The 14,132-nt window shown below is 48.0% G+C and overlaps 1 protein-coding gene across 2 annotated transcripts in view; it reads left to right on the top strand.

Annotated features, from left to right (window-relative positions):
- Positions 1-14,132, top strand: part of ADAMTS2 (ADAM metallopeptidase with thrombospondin type 1 motif 2) — a 260,359-nt gene that overhangs the window by 217,039 nt on the left and 29,188 nt on the right. Inside the window, exons 11-13 of one of the 2 annotated variants that reach the window (XM_037056644.1) lie at positions 601-746; positions 4,079-4,254; positions 5,340-5,473. In XM_037056644.1, coding sequence (XP_036912539.1) covers positions 601-746; positions 4,079-4,254; positions 5,340-5,473 — 456 coding nt within the window. Of the gene's footprint in view, positions 1-600; positions 747-4,078; positions 4,255-5,339; positions 5,474-14,132 lie in introns of those variants that run through there. The other variant, XM_037056645.1, reaches the window with a different exon arrangement.

Below are 14,132 nucleotides of genomic sequence, written 5' to 3'. Positions count from 1 at the left end.
ATTCAATATTTCATTGATACCTAACTTGGTGTTTTTAATTTTGCAATCTTCTTAAAATGGGCCCTACATTGTGTAAGCCTCCTCCCTGGGGGAGGAAAGGGGCAGGCAGAGTGATCGGACTCAAGGTCTGGGGTTGTGTTTCCCAGCGGTGCTGTCCTTACTGTCTATGTTCATGAGTTTTTACCATGTCGGCATACCACCCAACCTGCGTTTCCATATTTTCTTTAAACTGGCTTTTTTGCTTACGTGGGCAGATCTTGCCTGTCTCTGGAACCCATGGCTCGATGAGTTGCTCACATTTGTTTGATTGTCCCCTGTGTGGGCATGCTGGTGGCTTCACCCCGGAAACATGGTATGGGCAGGCCCTGGCTGGGGACACAGTAGGCTGGACAAGGCATCGAGCCTTGGGGAAGGCCAGGCAGTGGCCGATGGAGCTGGATGGGCCAGCACCTCACTCGGCCTCCCGAAGGGCTTGAAGCTTCTATGGGTACGGAGGCCCTCTCCTACCTGTGCCTCCAGGGCCAGGAGGTCTCCATAGGCACTGTGGGGTGAAAGCAGGGAAGGGCACATGGGTCAAGGGAACGGCCTTCTGTCTTTCAGCACTGCTTTAAAGGACACTGCATCTGGCTGACGCCTGACATCCTCAAACGGGACGGCAACTGGGGCTCCTGGAGTCCCTTCGGCTCCTGCTCACGTACCTGTGGCACAGGTGTTAAGTTCAGGACCCGACAGTGCGACAACCCACAGTAAGTTGGCCCCAGTGTTTCCCATCTCTCGGGTGGCAGCTGCGGCTCTGGGACCCCTGCCCATCCCACAAGGCCCCTGAGGCTGCACATCAGTCTTGGAGAGGTGCAGAGGCCCACAGCCCTGTCCCCCACTCACCATCCCTTGGGGGATGGACAGACAAGAAGTAAGGCTAAGGCAGAAGAGGGCTCTCTTGGGCTGCGGGATGCCAGGAACCTGAGCAGGGGGCAGCTGTTCACAGTCAGGCAAGGGGCAGGGTCAGCAACAAGTTCCCTGAATGAAGATGCCCAGGGGACACACAACCTGGAGAGGCTGCCCTCATGGCCATGTGACCCTCATCTCCAGCCACACTCCCCTGCCTGTCTCCCAGGCATGGGGCCTGCTATTTGGTCTTCCCTAGTCCCTCCCCATGCCTCCCATCTCTGTTCCCACCCCACCTAATAAGTATCTTTCTGGTCCGTGCCCACTTGATCCATAGCCACTTGCTCATTCACACCCAGACCACTTCTCCTGCCAGCCCCAGAGCCTGGGCACCCCCAGGACAGTGCCCACAGAGAGGGAGGGTGTGGAGCCAGGGTGCCTGGGACTGGGCCCCTGCAGCCTGTATGTCTCAGGGCAAGTAACTTAGCATTCCCCCTCCCTGCCCCTGGCCTTGGCAGCCTGCCACAGAGCTTCTGCAGGTGCACAGACAGCAAGGTGACAAAGGCCTAGTGTGCAGGAGGACGTCCCCACAGATGGCTGCTCCCTGGTCTTCCCCTGCCCATTCACAGCCACTCGGTTGCCAGGAGACGCGTGGCTTTTGTCTTTCTTCAGTCTTCCAGATTTTTAAAGATTTTGATTTACATCAAAATGTTAAAAATCTGAAAGTTCACATGAAGAAAAGAGATTTCTAGTTTCCAAACTGGGCACCATAGCAATGCCAGGCCTGTGTACAGGCTGGTGGGCAACTCAGGTTGCTCCCACCAGCGTTCTTCACTCACCTGCTACCCCCACCTGGTCCCCCTAGAGATTTGGGTTGGGACCCTAAGTTCTGATCTCCAGTCCTAGGCTCATCCTTCTCCTCTGGGCTCTGCCATGGCCGCATCAGAAATCGCACTAGACTTTCTGTGTATGCACATTTTCCTGGGGGAGAAGGTCGCTGTCCACATCAACTTCTCAGAGGAGTCTTCGACCCCAGAAGTTAAGTCCTGCAGGTCTCTGGGGCCTGTCCAGACTGGCGGGCTCTGCCTTTGCAGAAGCTCCCCTGCTCCAGTCTGCCAGGCTGCTGCATTTTTTCTGGCCAGGCCCTGAACCGGCCACCAGAGAGCCAGGGGGGCTCCGCAGTAACAGCTCGGGGGAGAGGGGTCAAGGCCATGTTGGCTGGGAAGGGACTGGTGTCCTGGGCTCCAACAGAGAGAGAGCCTGCACCTCAGGGTCACCTGTGCCAGGGGCCACCAGCCCAGCTCCTAATGGAGCCCTCTCCTCCCACTCTGATGGACTCCTGCTCAGGGCTCCAGGCTGCTGTCCTTGCCAGGAGCAGAGGCAGCAAGGGTGCCCCAAGTGTCCTGCCCCCTGACTCCCCTCAAACTTGCCTCACAATGAGACTGACCAAACAGGAAGTTAGAACCACAGCGACCATAGGCTGCTGGGCAAGGACCGTGGGATTCCTGTCCTATGGCGTGTGCCTGGCATGCAGTGAGCACTGAGTAAATGATAAGTCTCAGCTACCCATTCACATGTGATGGAATAATTCAAGCCCAAAGTGCACAGTAAGGTGAGCCAATCCACCTAACTCCCGACCATGAGGGGCCAGGCCCTCCTGCTGATGCTAGGCTCCCAGGCTCCAGCAGACTCACTCTTGGTCTGGCTCTGGGGCAGCTCATACAGCTGTGGAGGGGAGAGGCGGCACACATTCCATCCCAACTCACCTGCACGCTGTAGGGATTTTACCCCTCTGGCTTGCCCAGCCTCTTCAGTGGCAACGAGGGGCAGGGACAGCAGTGACAGAAGCAAAGCTGTCCGTACAGCCTGTGAGCCCATCTGTTCATGAAAGCCATCGGTCCCAGAGAATGGCCAGGTCCTGCCCAGCGCCAGCACTCCTTGTCAGGCAGCGTGCAGAATGGCGACTGTTGATTGACACCAGCTTCATCCACATCCATGGGAGACCCGTGGCTGCAGTGCATGGAGCATCCTGAGCTCACAGGCTCCACACAGCCTCTGTCGGCAGTGCAGGTGGTCCCCAGGCTGCCTCTATCCGTTGTTGTCCTGGTGACTACTGCTGGACCTCATGCTGCCCATTTTAGTTTCTACTCCCAGGGCTAGTCCAAAGCTCTTCGAGGACACTGGGACCAGTGTGGAGTCAGCGCACAGCCCCTAGCTGGGCCCTGCTTGCAGGACTGAGCTCCCTCTGTATTCTCCACAGCCCACCCTCTCGTGACTGCAACCCTGCAGTTCTTCACCTATTTCCCACCACCCCAGATTCTCCAGCTCACTCTCTGTTTTAGAGTCAGCATGGGTTTTGGCTCAGTCAGCATGCCTCATGCCTGGGCCGATCAGGGCCTCCCACAACAGCAGGCCCTCCTGCTTGCCACACAGGTGCTCACAGCTGCCCCAGGCTCCCCACACCTCCATCCAGGCCTGCCCCTCTCTCCTGGGGACACCCTTGTTGGTGTTGTCATTGGCCTGTGGTCCTACCGGTGACCCTCGCATCAGTCTCAGAGTTGCTCTTTCTTTCTATCTCCCATCAACCATGGAGGTCTCTGACTAACTCCCAGCAGAGCACAGTCCATGGCAGGGCCTCACAGAGGCAGCTTTTCTCCTCTGCCCTGCTGTGCACAGCAAAGCAGGGGCCTTGACTCTACTGGGCTCCCCACACCTGGCAGATGACAGCACTGAGGCCCCATCTCCTCCTAGGGCCTGTCCCACCACACCCTCCCAGTCTAGTAGATGCACCTGGTGACCCACAGCCAGTGCCTGTTCTGTGGGGTTGGAGCTCTGTGAACAGTTCTCAGTGAAGCCAGAGGATTACAGACACGGGGGTGGAGTGCCACCAGGTGCTCACAATAGGGAAGAACCTTTGCGGTGGATTCTAGTATTTTGGAACTGCTCTTTGAATTCTCATCCTGGTCAGGCACAGACAGAGGGGACCTCACAGAGCCCTGAGAATCACCAGCCCTCTGGGAGACTTGCGGGCTGCCCTCCCTCTGTGGCAAGGACAGGGCAGGGCTGGGTTCCATCAGCCAGCAGAGCTGCCCAACACCTGAGACAAGGGATCCCCAGATTCCACAAGTGGTGCCCCGAAGGCTGGCCTCTTCCTGAAGATGTTGAGCTGCAAGGCCTCTGCCCTCTCCTTTAGCCCAGCCAACGGGGGCCGCTCCTGCTCAGGCCTTGGCTACGACTTCCAACTCTGCAACTCCCAGAGCTGCCCCGACAGCCTGGCCGACTTCCGCGAGCAGCAGTGCCAGCAGTGGGACCTGTACTTTGAGCACGGTGACGCCCAGCACCACTGGCTACCCCATGAGCACCAAGATGGTGAGGCTGCGTGCGGAGGGTGGAGCGAGGCTCAGGGATGGTCAGGTAGCTGGACTGGGGCTTGGACTTTCTTGTGCTGCAGAGCTTGTGGGAGAGAGGCTGCTGGCCACAGGGCCACCAGCAGAGCCCTGTGGGGTTCCTTGGAGCCACTGGGGCTGGACCTGGGAGCTCAGGCAGGACTGCAGTCCCAGAGGAGCCAGAGCACTGGGCCTGGCCAGGGGTGCAGGAGGGAGAGCAGCTGCTTGGTGAGTCCTGGTCCTGCCACCTCCAGCTGGTGGAGGAGGCGGCAGGTGTGCTATTAATCCCATGCAGGGATGGAGGTGGGGATGGCGCTAGGTGGACCCTGTCAAGGAACCAGGCTGCCTCCAGCCTTCTCATCTTTCATTCAGGACTCAGTGTCATAAACTGTAGCTTGAACTGCTTTACTCATGAAAAGGCATGTATTGCCTTCTAGGAACTGAAAAGTCTGGTAGCTTCAGGCATCACAGTGTTTGCATTCCACTTGGGTCCCCGTAGCCATGATGGAATTTTAAACATACAGCCTTTGTTCCTTCCAGGCAGGGCCTGTTGCCAGCATGGACCTCATTGCCCCACAGGCCCACTGTCCCCATCCTCCTGTGTGTGTGACACCAGCTGAGCACCCTGCACAGGGAGGGGTGCAGCCTGGCGGGTAGACAGGGTAGACATGGTGGCCTGATAGGGCAGACAGCTATCAATTAACAACCAGTGTTTTAGTGACCCAAACTGGATCGAGGGCATCTAGCCTTATTGGGGTTCAGAGAAGGCTGACTGAAGGGGTCTTCAGGTGGAGAGCTGGCAAACAGCCACTTGCTTCCCCCAGGGGTCAGGGCCCTGGGGGCTGAGACCTGGGCTGCTCAAGAGGCAAAGCTCTTCCTAAGTCAGCCCCCGGGGTCAAGGCCCTGAGACAGAGACACAAAAGAAAGGGGCTGTAGTCCTCCCACCCTTTCCTTTTCCTGCCTCAGGGCAGATGAACTGGGGAGGGTGGTGAATCCTAAGTGGACTTGGGCAGGGAGGTGAGCGAGCAGCCCACCCTCCTCCCTGACACCCTGCTTCTTCCCTTCCAGCCAAGGAGAGGTGCCACCTCTACTGTGAGTCCAAGGAGACCGGGGAGGTTGTGTCCATGAAGCGAATGGTGCATGATGGGACACGCTGCTCCTACAAGGACGCCTTCAGCATCTGTGTTCGAGGAGACTGCAGGGTGAGTGTCCTGCCACTGGCCCTGGAGGCTCAGGGTCACAGTGTCTGGTCGTGAGGGGGCAAGGAGTGACACCTGGGGCAGGGTATGGTCCCAGCCCAGGCCCACTCGCCCACTTCTGGCTGGGGGCTCTCAGCCCCTAGTGTACCTTGGAGCAGCATGGGGAGCTTGGGGCCCCTCCTGAGAGAGGCTAATTCACAGGTCCAAGCTGGGCCCACAGCATGACTTTTACAATTCCCCAGGTGATTTTAACACACAGTGCTCAGGTGACTCCTTCAAAGCACTGCCAAATCCCTGCCCTCCGATGGGGCTGGACAGCATACTCTTGCCCACCATGGGTCTCCCTGGTTTGGCTCTTCATGGAAACACCTGCTGTATTTTCTGTCGTTATTATTATGTCTTTGGCTTCCATCTGAGGATGACACAAGAAACCTCTGTGGGGTGACCTCAGCATGCAGCAGTAACAAGAGCACAGCTTCCTACAAACCGTGGGAATCCCGTGTCATTTGTGTGGGCAGGACTGAGGGCAAGTGTCATAAAAGCTGACTCTCTCAGAAGTCACTGGCCAAGAGCTGGCAGGACCAGGCACCTGGAGCAGGGAGTGGGACTGCAAGCCCAGGAGGTGGGGTGCAGGGCAGCCTGGACACGCTCAGAGCCACTCCCCACTCATGTAGGACCTGGAACCACAGGAAGCCTGCAGTGAAGGAGGTGCCTCCAGGACATGGGGGCAGCGTGGCCCGAGGCTGGCTCAGTCTGACCACTTCAGAGAGTCCGGGCCACCCAGACTGCTCAGAGAATGAAACCAAATATGCAGAGAGGAGGGCCACAGTGTTTCCTCTGTGCCCACTGGGCTTTGACTTATGGAGGGGACAGTAAGGACCCAGAGAGGCCAAGGCTGTTGAAAGAACTTATTACTCACAGTTCCCAAGAGAACAGCATGCCAGGCCTTGCAGGCCACACGAGGAAGCACAAGTCTGGTTGGGATGCAGGAGGAACAGGAGAAGCCCAGGCCAGAGCCATCATGGTCTTCTCGTGGGAGAGGCAGGGCGGCAGGGCAGGGCAGGGCAGGGGAGCCGGGCAGGATGGGCCAATTTGAAGAGCTCGAGCTGGCTTCAGCTCTAGGGCCAGTGCATGGTGGCCTGCTATGTGGCCCTGGGATGATGGGGACATACTGTTGGGCAGGGGACATACTGTTCTCATGGGTGGGAGATAAAGGGGGTGGCTGGGGGTTGAGGCCTCACATCTGAAAGGCGTGCTCCCAGACTAGCCCTTTGCCATTTCTAAGAACTGGCTAGTCCTGGGATATCATAGACACAGAAAATTTTTAAAAAATAATGACTGGTGCTGGCAGTAAGCACGGGAAACCTTTAGTAGTAGAAGAAGCTTTAAATGGCAGCTGTGAGCAGGGTCACAAACACAGCGAAGTCAGCACTGGTTCACCATCTCCGTGGGAGTAGCCAGCTTCACTTCCCATGTTGACGGATGAAGAAGAGGTTAATTATTCCTGGATTGATGGTGATTGTGAAAGGCAATAGCAACAGGATAGTTTTCCATATTAGCACAAACATATATTTACATGTATATATGCTCACACTGCAAAAGTGAGAAAACAGAGGAGACAGGAGGAAAGATTGAAAACACAGAGAACAAGAATAGAGTAGGATGAACCACGAGTCCTACCACTACAGTGAATGTGAAACTCTTCTTTTAAAAGGATCTAACACTGGATCAAAAAAATAATATCCAAGTGGATGCTGTCAATTAGAAAATACCAAAACAAGGTGGGTGGGGCAGGGAAGAGTAATAGGGGAAGAATGGGGACAACTATAACTGAACAACAATAAAAAAAATTTTTTTAAAGAAAATGTCAAAACATAATGACTCAGGAAGGTTAAAAGTGAAACGACATCAAAAGGCATTCAGGAGCCTGAAACACAGGCACACCCATGACATATGCACACTGCAGGGAGCCAAAAGAGAATTGGTTAAATGAGGCTCCTAACGTCGATTTGTCTTGGTAAAGTAATAACATGCTACCAACTCTGTCACCTAAAAACTGTGAGGAAAGGGGAGAGATTGCAGTAAGCCTGCATGGGTCCCAATCTCTTAACTTGTGGGGAGTTTCCCAGCTAATAAGAAGGGAGGAAAGCCCCGCCCCCTGACTGTACCCCTCGAGGTGCAAGGTGCGATGGCACCACCTTCACCTCTGGTAGCTCCTACCTTGACCTGAGCTGTCAGCCACCCTGGTCACAGCAGCATGCAGAGCCACTTGGAGACACATGGCCATCTCCAATCTGAGCTGTCTTTGCCCCGTTAACCCCTCTGGAATCTAAAGTGCGATTCAAACCAGCAGGTGTGCTTCATTGGCCTCTTGGGCTGGGTATCATTTCCCCCTGGTTCCTTTACAGACAGCTGGACAGTCAACAACAATTCCGGAACATCTGTTGACGCTGGCAAGGACAGATAGATGTTCCTGAGCCAGGAGTGGGGCCTGGAAGGTCACACTGCCTGACACAAGCTGGCCAGCAGTGGCCCAGACAAAAACTTGCTGTCCCACACTCCTCTATGCGGCCAATTATTAGACATGCCTGATTTCAGAAAAAATAAAAGGTGAAAGAGAATATGTCTTAGAATGGAGGAGAAGTGATGACAGACCATTTTAATATCTCTCAAGTTTGGACAGATCAAGTAGTTAATTGGTTTTCTTTGTTAGCTTTCTCTGACTCACAAAACAAAAGCTCAGAGCCGCTGTCAAACTAGCATGCCACCTCCGTTTCTCTTTGTCTGGGTGTCCTTCTCATCTAGCCCACTGCATTTCCAGTTACTATCTTTGGTTGCTCACAGGCTGAAAGCCTGTTAGAAGGAACACAGGGGTCTGTGGGGAGCACCTGAGAGCTGGTCCTCAGCAGAGGCATGCAGTCTCCTTGGGCTGGCTCCTGGCAAGTCCAAGGGAAAGGGACAGGGCCCTGTCAGGGCCGGGGCCTCCGGACCACTTTCTTCGCTGGATCCACGTAGCTGGTCCCAGTTTTGGTTTTGGGTGTGACAGATGAGAGATCTCTGGCAGCAGCAGAGAAACACCAGGCCCACTCAGAGTACTTGGAGTGATTTTGGATGGGGTTGATTCATGTACCAGGTGTTTAAAACACCTGCTACCTGTGTTACTTTCTCTAACACATGGCATACCTCAATAAAAGATGCAGACACAGGCCTAAAACTAAGTTTTAGTCAGAGGGTCAGGCAGTCTCATTAGAAATTATTTGAAGTCACTTTTCTATTTAGTTGCAGATGTTATTTTTATAATCTTCTCTACATCTGGAAACATTGTATAAATCATGGCCAGAATGACAAATCATAGGACATTGAAATGGGTGTAACATTTGTGTCCAGCAGGAAGGCCTCATATTTCCAAAAACTTGTTTGGGGGAAAAAGAATTTGAGTTGTTGCTGAGGAGGACCTGGTAGAAATTTAAATATAACCCAATCCTGTCTGAAAGTGTGGACCTTCTATTGTTTTCCAATAAAACTGCCTGCCCTGTCCTGGTGCCCTTCACTCTCAAATTCACTGTCACTGACCTATGCAATACAGAGGGCATGAGGCCAGACTCTGGAGGTTCTACTGCACAAAGTCAGTTATGAAGACCTGGTGAGAACACATGAAAAAAGCTCCCCATTTTTTTCGGCTTTCTCCCACTTCTCCTTGAATTTTCTTTCTAAACTTTATCATGATGTGGATTGATAAGGAACAATTTCAGGTCAAATGTGGAATTGTCGCAAATAGGTGATGTGGCTTAAAAGCAGCAAACTTGCCTTTTAAATTTTTTATGAGCAATATTTAGTGCTACAAAGCAATGATCCTACAGTGTTATTTTTCTAGTTAAGTGTGGAAAGAGTATTTTTTTTAAATATTGTGTTTTAAAAGTGAATAAGAAAATACTGACCTTAACTGCCATGTTAGATTATTCTGCCTCAATACACATTGTTAGAACACATCATCGAAAAACGGCATTTTAACGGCATTTAACGGCATTTTTCCTAGTGCACGTGGAATATTTTCAAAATAGATCACATACAAAGAGACCAAACAAGACTCAAAAAATTCAAAAATTTTGAAGCTATATCAATATTTTCTGAGCACAGTGGTAACTAAAATTCAAGTATAGGTAAATTAAACAACAAGAATTATGAAAAAATTATAAATCATGCTTCTTGATTTATAAATCATTATAAATCAACCAATACATCAAAGAGAAAAAGTTTTAAAAACCAAAACATTCCTTGAGATAAATAAAAAGGAAAATAACCTTACTAAGCCTGAGATGCATCGTAAATGCATCATTAAAAAAACTTTACAGCTATATAGGCCTATCACAAAAAAAAACCAAAACACCAAAATGCCAGCAAAACAATTGAAATTTGCCAGTAAGAAAAGCAAACAAAATAAAAAGAAAGAACCCTGGCTGGTGTAGCTCAGTGGATTGAGCACGGGCCTGCGACTCAGACGATCGTGGTTCGATTCCCAGTCAGGGCACATGCCTGGGTTGCAGGCCAGTTCCCGGCAGGGGACTCACGAGAGGCAACCATACATTGATGTTTCTCTCCCTCTCTCCTTCCCTTCCCTCTAAAGATAAATAAATAAAATATTAAAAAAATAAAATAAAATAAAAAAATAAAAATAAATAAAAAGAAAGAAGAAGAAAAGGACACTAAAATTCAGTGCAGAAATTAATGAAATTTAAAAGATAAGCTCTGGCTGGTGTAGCTCAGTGGACTGAGTGTGGGCTGTGTGAGAACCAAATAGTCACCCGTGCAATTCCCAGCCAGGGCACATACCTGGGTTGTGGGCCAGGTCTCCAGTAAGGGACACACAAGAGGCAACCACACATTGATATTTTTGTCCCTTTCTTTTTCCCTTTCCCTTTCTCTAAAAGTAAATCAATAAAATATTTAAAATTAAAAGTAAATAAATAAAAGATAGAAAAACCCAATAACTATGAAGGATGGTCATTTCAAACTATAAATTCACTGATAAACCCTTGACAAGATTCACCAGTCCAAAAGAAGAACACAAGAGAGTTCTCTCTTTTACAAATAAAATCAAGAATTAAAAAGGAAAAACAACAACTATCACCAAAAATAACAAAAGAATCATTAATGAATACTATGATCAGGAACAGGAAAAGAGAGCTCACTCTCACCACTATTATTCAACACAGTACTATATTTTTCTGGCCATAGCAATCATATAAGAAAAATAATTTAAAGACAACAAAAATATGGACAAAAACTGCCATTTTTAGAAGATGACATTACACTATATATTTAGAACCTTAAATAATCTAAAAAAATAATATAATTATTTAAAGAATTCAGTAGCCCTCACTTATGTAGCTCAGTGGATTGAGTGCCAGCCTGTGAACCAAAGGGTCGCCAGTTCAATTACCAGTCAAGGCATGTGCCTGGGTTGCAAGCCAAGTCCCCAGTAGGGGCACGTGAGAGGCAAACCACACGTTGATGCTTTCCTCCCTCTTTTTCTCCTTCCCTTCCCCTCTAAAAATAAAGAAATAAAGTCTTTAAAAAATAGAATTCAGTAAAGTAGTAAAATAAAAATTAATATCTATACATCTGTCATGTTTGTATACAATAATAACAATCAGAAGAAATAAATGAAATAGTTATATTTACAATTGAATGAAAAAGAATTAACTATTTAAGAATTAATGTATGCAAAGAGGTAAAACTGTACTACCAAAATTAGAAGATAATGAAAAAATTATAAGATATTGTAAAAATTTACATACAAGAAAAAATAAAAGAATAAATTGTGTGAAGTGATTGATAGGTTCAAATTGTTAAAATAACTGTACTTCCCAAGGCAATTTACAAGTTCAGTGAAATCCCTCTCAACATGCAAATGTTACTTTTCTCAGGACTGGAATGAATAATTTTCAAATTTATTTGGAACCAAAGAGACCCCAAGTGTTCAGAGCAATGCTGAGAAAAAGAATAAAATTGAAGGTGTTGCTTTCCATTGTCTCAAACTATGCTACAAGGTTCTAATAATCAAAACGATAAAGTATTTGCACAAAAATGGACACATAGAACAATGGATCAGAGTGGAGAGCTCATGTTTTCATCCACTCATGTACTGATGAGTCCATTCCTTGGGCTGCTTCCAAATATTTGCGATTGTAAATAACATTACAGTAGACACAGGGGTGCATATACATTTTCCAGTTAGTGTTTGACCTTTCTCCAGATAGACTTTCAGAAGTGAAATTGCTGGGTCACTAGACAGTTTAATTTTTAATTTTTTGAAGAAACTACTTAGTGTTTTGTCTGGTTGCTGCATTAATCTGTATTCTCAACAAGAGTACATGAGAATATGTACACAATTGAATATTCCTCAACCATAAAAATGAAGAAAATGTAACTTTTGTAACAATGGGAATGGCCTTAGAATATATTGTACTAAGTAAAATAAGCAAGTCAGAGACAAAAAATGTCACATGAATTCACTTATATTTATAACCTAATGAACAAAACAAACAAAATACAAAGAGTCATAGGTACTGAAGACAGACTGACAGATGTCAGAGGGGATGGGTTTGGAAAGCTATTTATAAACAAAGAGTAAAGTTAAGTAGAAAAGAACTCATGAACAATGACAAAAATACGGTGATCAAAGCAGGAAAGAAAGGTGGGGCAAAGTAAAAAAGGATAAAAATAATTGTGGATAAGAAAGACTTGACTTTGGATGATGAACACAATAATATATTCAGATAATGTATAATGAAATCTATATAAAATTATTACTGAATGTCAACCATAAACATTCAATACTAAATAAATAATTAGTTAATTAAATATTTTTTAAAAAGAATCATGATATCAAAGGGCTGTGAGTGGTCTATGGGCACTGTATATAATCATTTGGTCTGTGGCCAAGTTTCATCTACTTTTTTTCTCTATTTTACCATAGGTGTTTTATCCAAGTACAACAAGAGGTATTAACAACAGAGCAAACCACCATGCTTAACTAGGACACAGCCAAAAGGAATTGTACTTTTTTAAAAGAAATCTTCTTTAATTTTTAAAAATATTTTATTTATTTATTTTTAGAGAAAGGGGCAGGGAGGGAGAAGGAGTGGAAAAGAAACATCAATATGTGGTTGCCTCTCATGCAGCCTCCACTGGGGACCTGGCCCACAATCCAGGTGTGTGCCTTGACTGGGAATCGAACTGGCAATCTTTTGGTTTGCAGCCTGAACTCAATCCACTGAGCTACACCAACCAGGGCAGGAATTCTTTTTTTCAAATATATTTTATTGATTATACCATTACAGTTGTTCTATTCCCACCCCCCCCCGTTCATTCCCCTCCACCCCCACCCTCCCTCCCCCACCACTCTCCCCCACTAAGTTTATAACCACGTGTCTCAAGTTCTTTAGATTCTATATTTCCCCCACTATTCTTGCCCTCCCCCTATCTATTTTCTACCTACTGTCTATGCTATATTCTGTACCTTCTCCCCCCTTCTCCTCCTCCCACTCCCCTGTTACTAACCCTCCATGTATTCTTCATTTCTATGGTTCCACTCCTGATCTAGCTGTCCTCTTGGTTTGCTTTTGTTTTAGGTGTGGTTGTTAATAACTGTGTGAGTTTGCTGTCCTTTCACTGTTCATATTTTTCATCTTCTTTTTCTTAGATAAGTCCCTTTAGCATTTCATATAATAAGGGCTTGGTGATGATGAACTCCTTGAACTTGACCTTGTCTGAGAAGCACTTTATCTGTCCTTCCATTCTAAATGAAAGTTTTGCTGGATAAAGAAAGCAATCTTGGCTGTAGGTCTTTGGATTTCATGACTTGGAATACTTCTTTCCAGCCCCTTCTTGCCTGTAAGGTCTCTTTGGAGAAATCCGCTGACAGTCTGATGGGGGCTCCTCTGTAGGTGACTGTCCCCTTATCCCTTGCTGCTTCTAGGATGCTCTCCTTCATTTCGGTCTTGGCTAATGTAATTATGATGTGCCTTGGTGTGTTCCTTCTTGGGTCCAACTTCTTTGGGACTCTCTGAGCTTCCTGGATTTCCTGGAAGTCTATTTCCTTTGCCAGACTGGGGAAGTTCTCCTTTATTATTTGTTCAAATAAGTGTTCCACTCGTGGCTGTTTCTTTCCCCCTTCTAGTACCCCTATAATCCGGATGTTGGAACGTTTAAAGATGTCCTGGAGGTTCCTAAGCCTCTCCTCATTTTTTTTGAATTCTCATTTCTTCATTCCTTTCTGGTTGGATATTTCATTCTTCCTTCTGGTCCATTCCATTGATTTGAGTCCCAGTTTCCTTTCCATCACTATTGGTTTCCTGGACATCTCCCTTCATTTCAATTAGTTTAGCCTCCATATGTTCCTCTAATTTGTGACTATAATCAACCAGTTCTGTGAGCATCCTGATAAACAGTGTCTTGAATTGTGCTTCTGAGAGGCTGGCAATCTGTTGGTCGCTTAGAGTTATTGGCTCTGGGACTTTGAGTTCTTCTTGCGCCATCTTTTGGGCTGTTGGTGCCTGTTACTTATCCGGATCGGAGCCCTAGGTGTTCACCAGAGCAGGGCAACTCAGTCGCTGGGTTGTGATGTTGTATGTGGGGGCGGGGTCAACGAGGAACAATG

Source organism: Sturnira hondurensis, unplaced genomic scaffold (genome assembly GCF_014824575.4).
Source record: "Sturnira hondurensis isolate 20B ecotype Veracruz unplaced genomic scaffold, ASM1482457v3 Scaffold0009087, whole genome shotgun sequence".
NCBI lineage: Eukaryota > Metazoa > Chordata > Mammalia > Chiroptera > Phyllostomidae > Sturnira > Sturnira hondurensis.
This window is presented reverse-complemented; position numbering and strand designations above follow the sequence as displayed.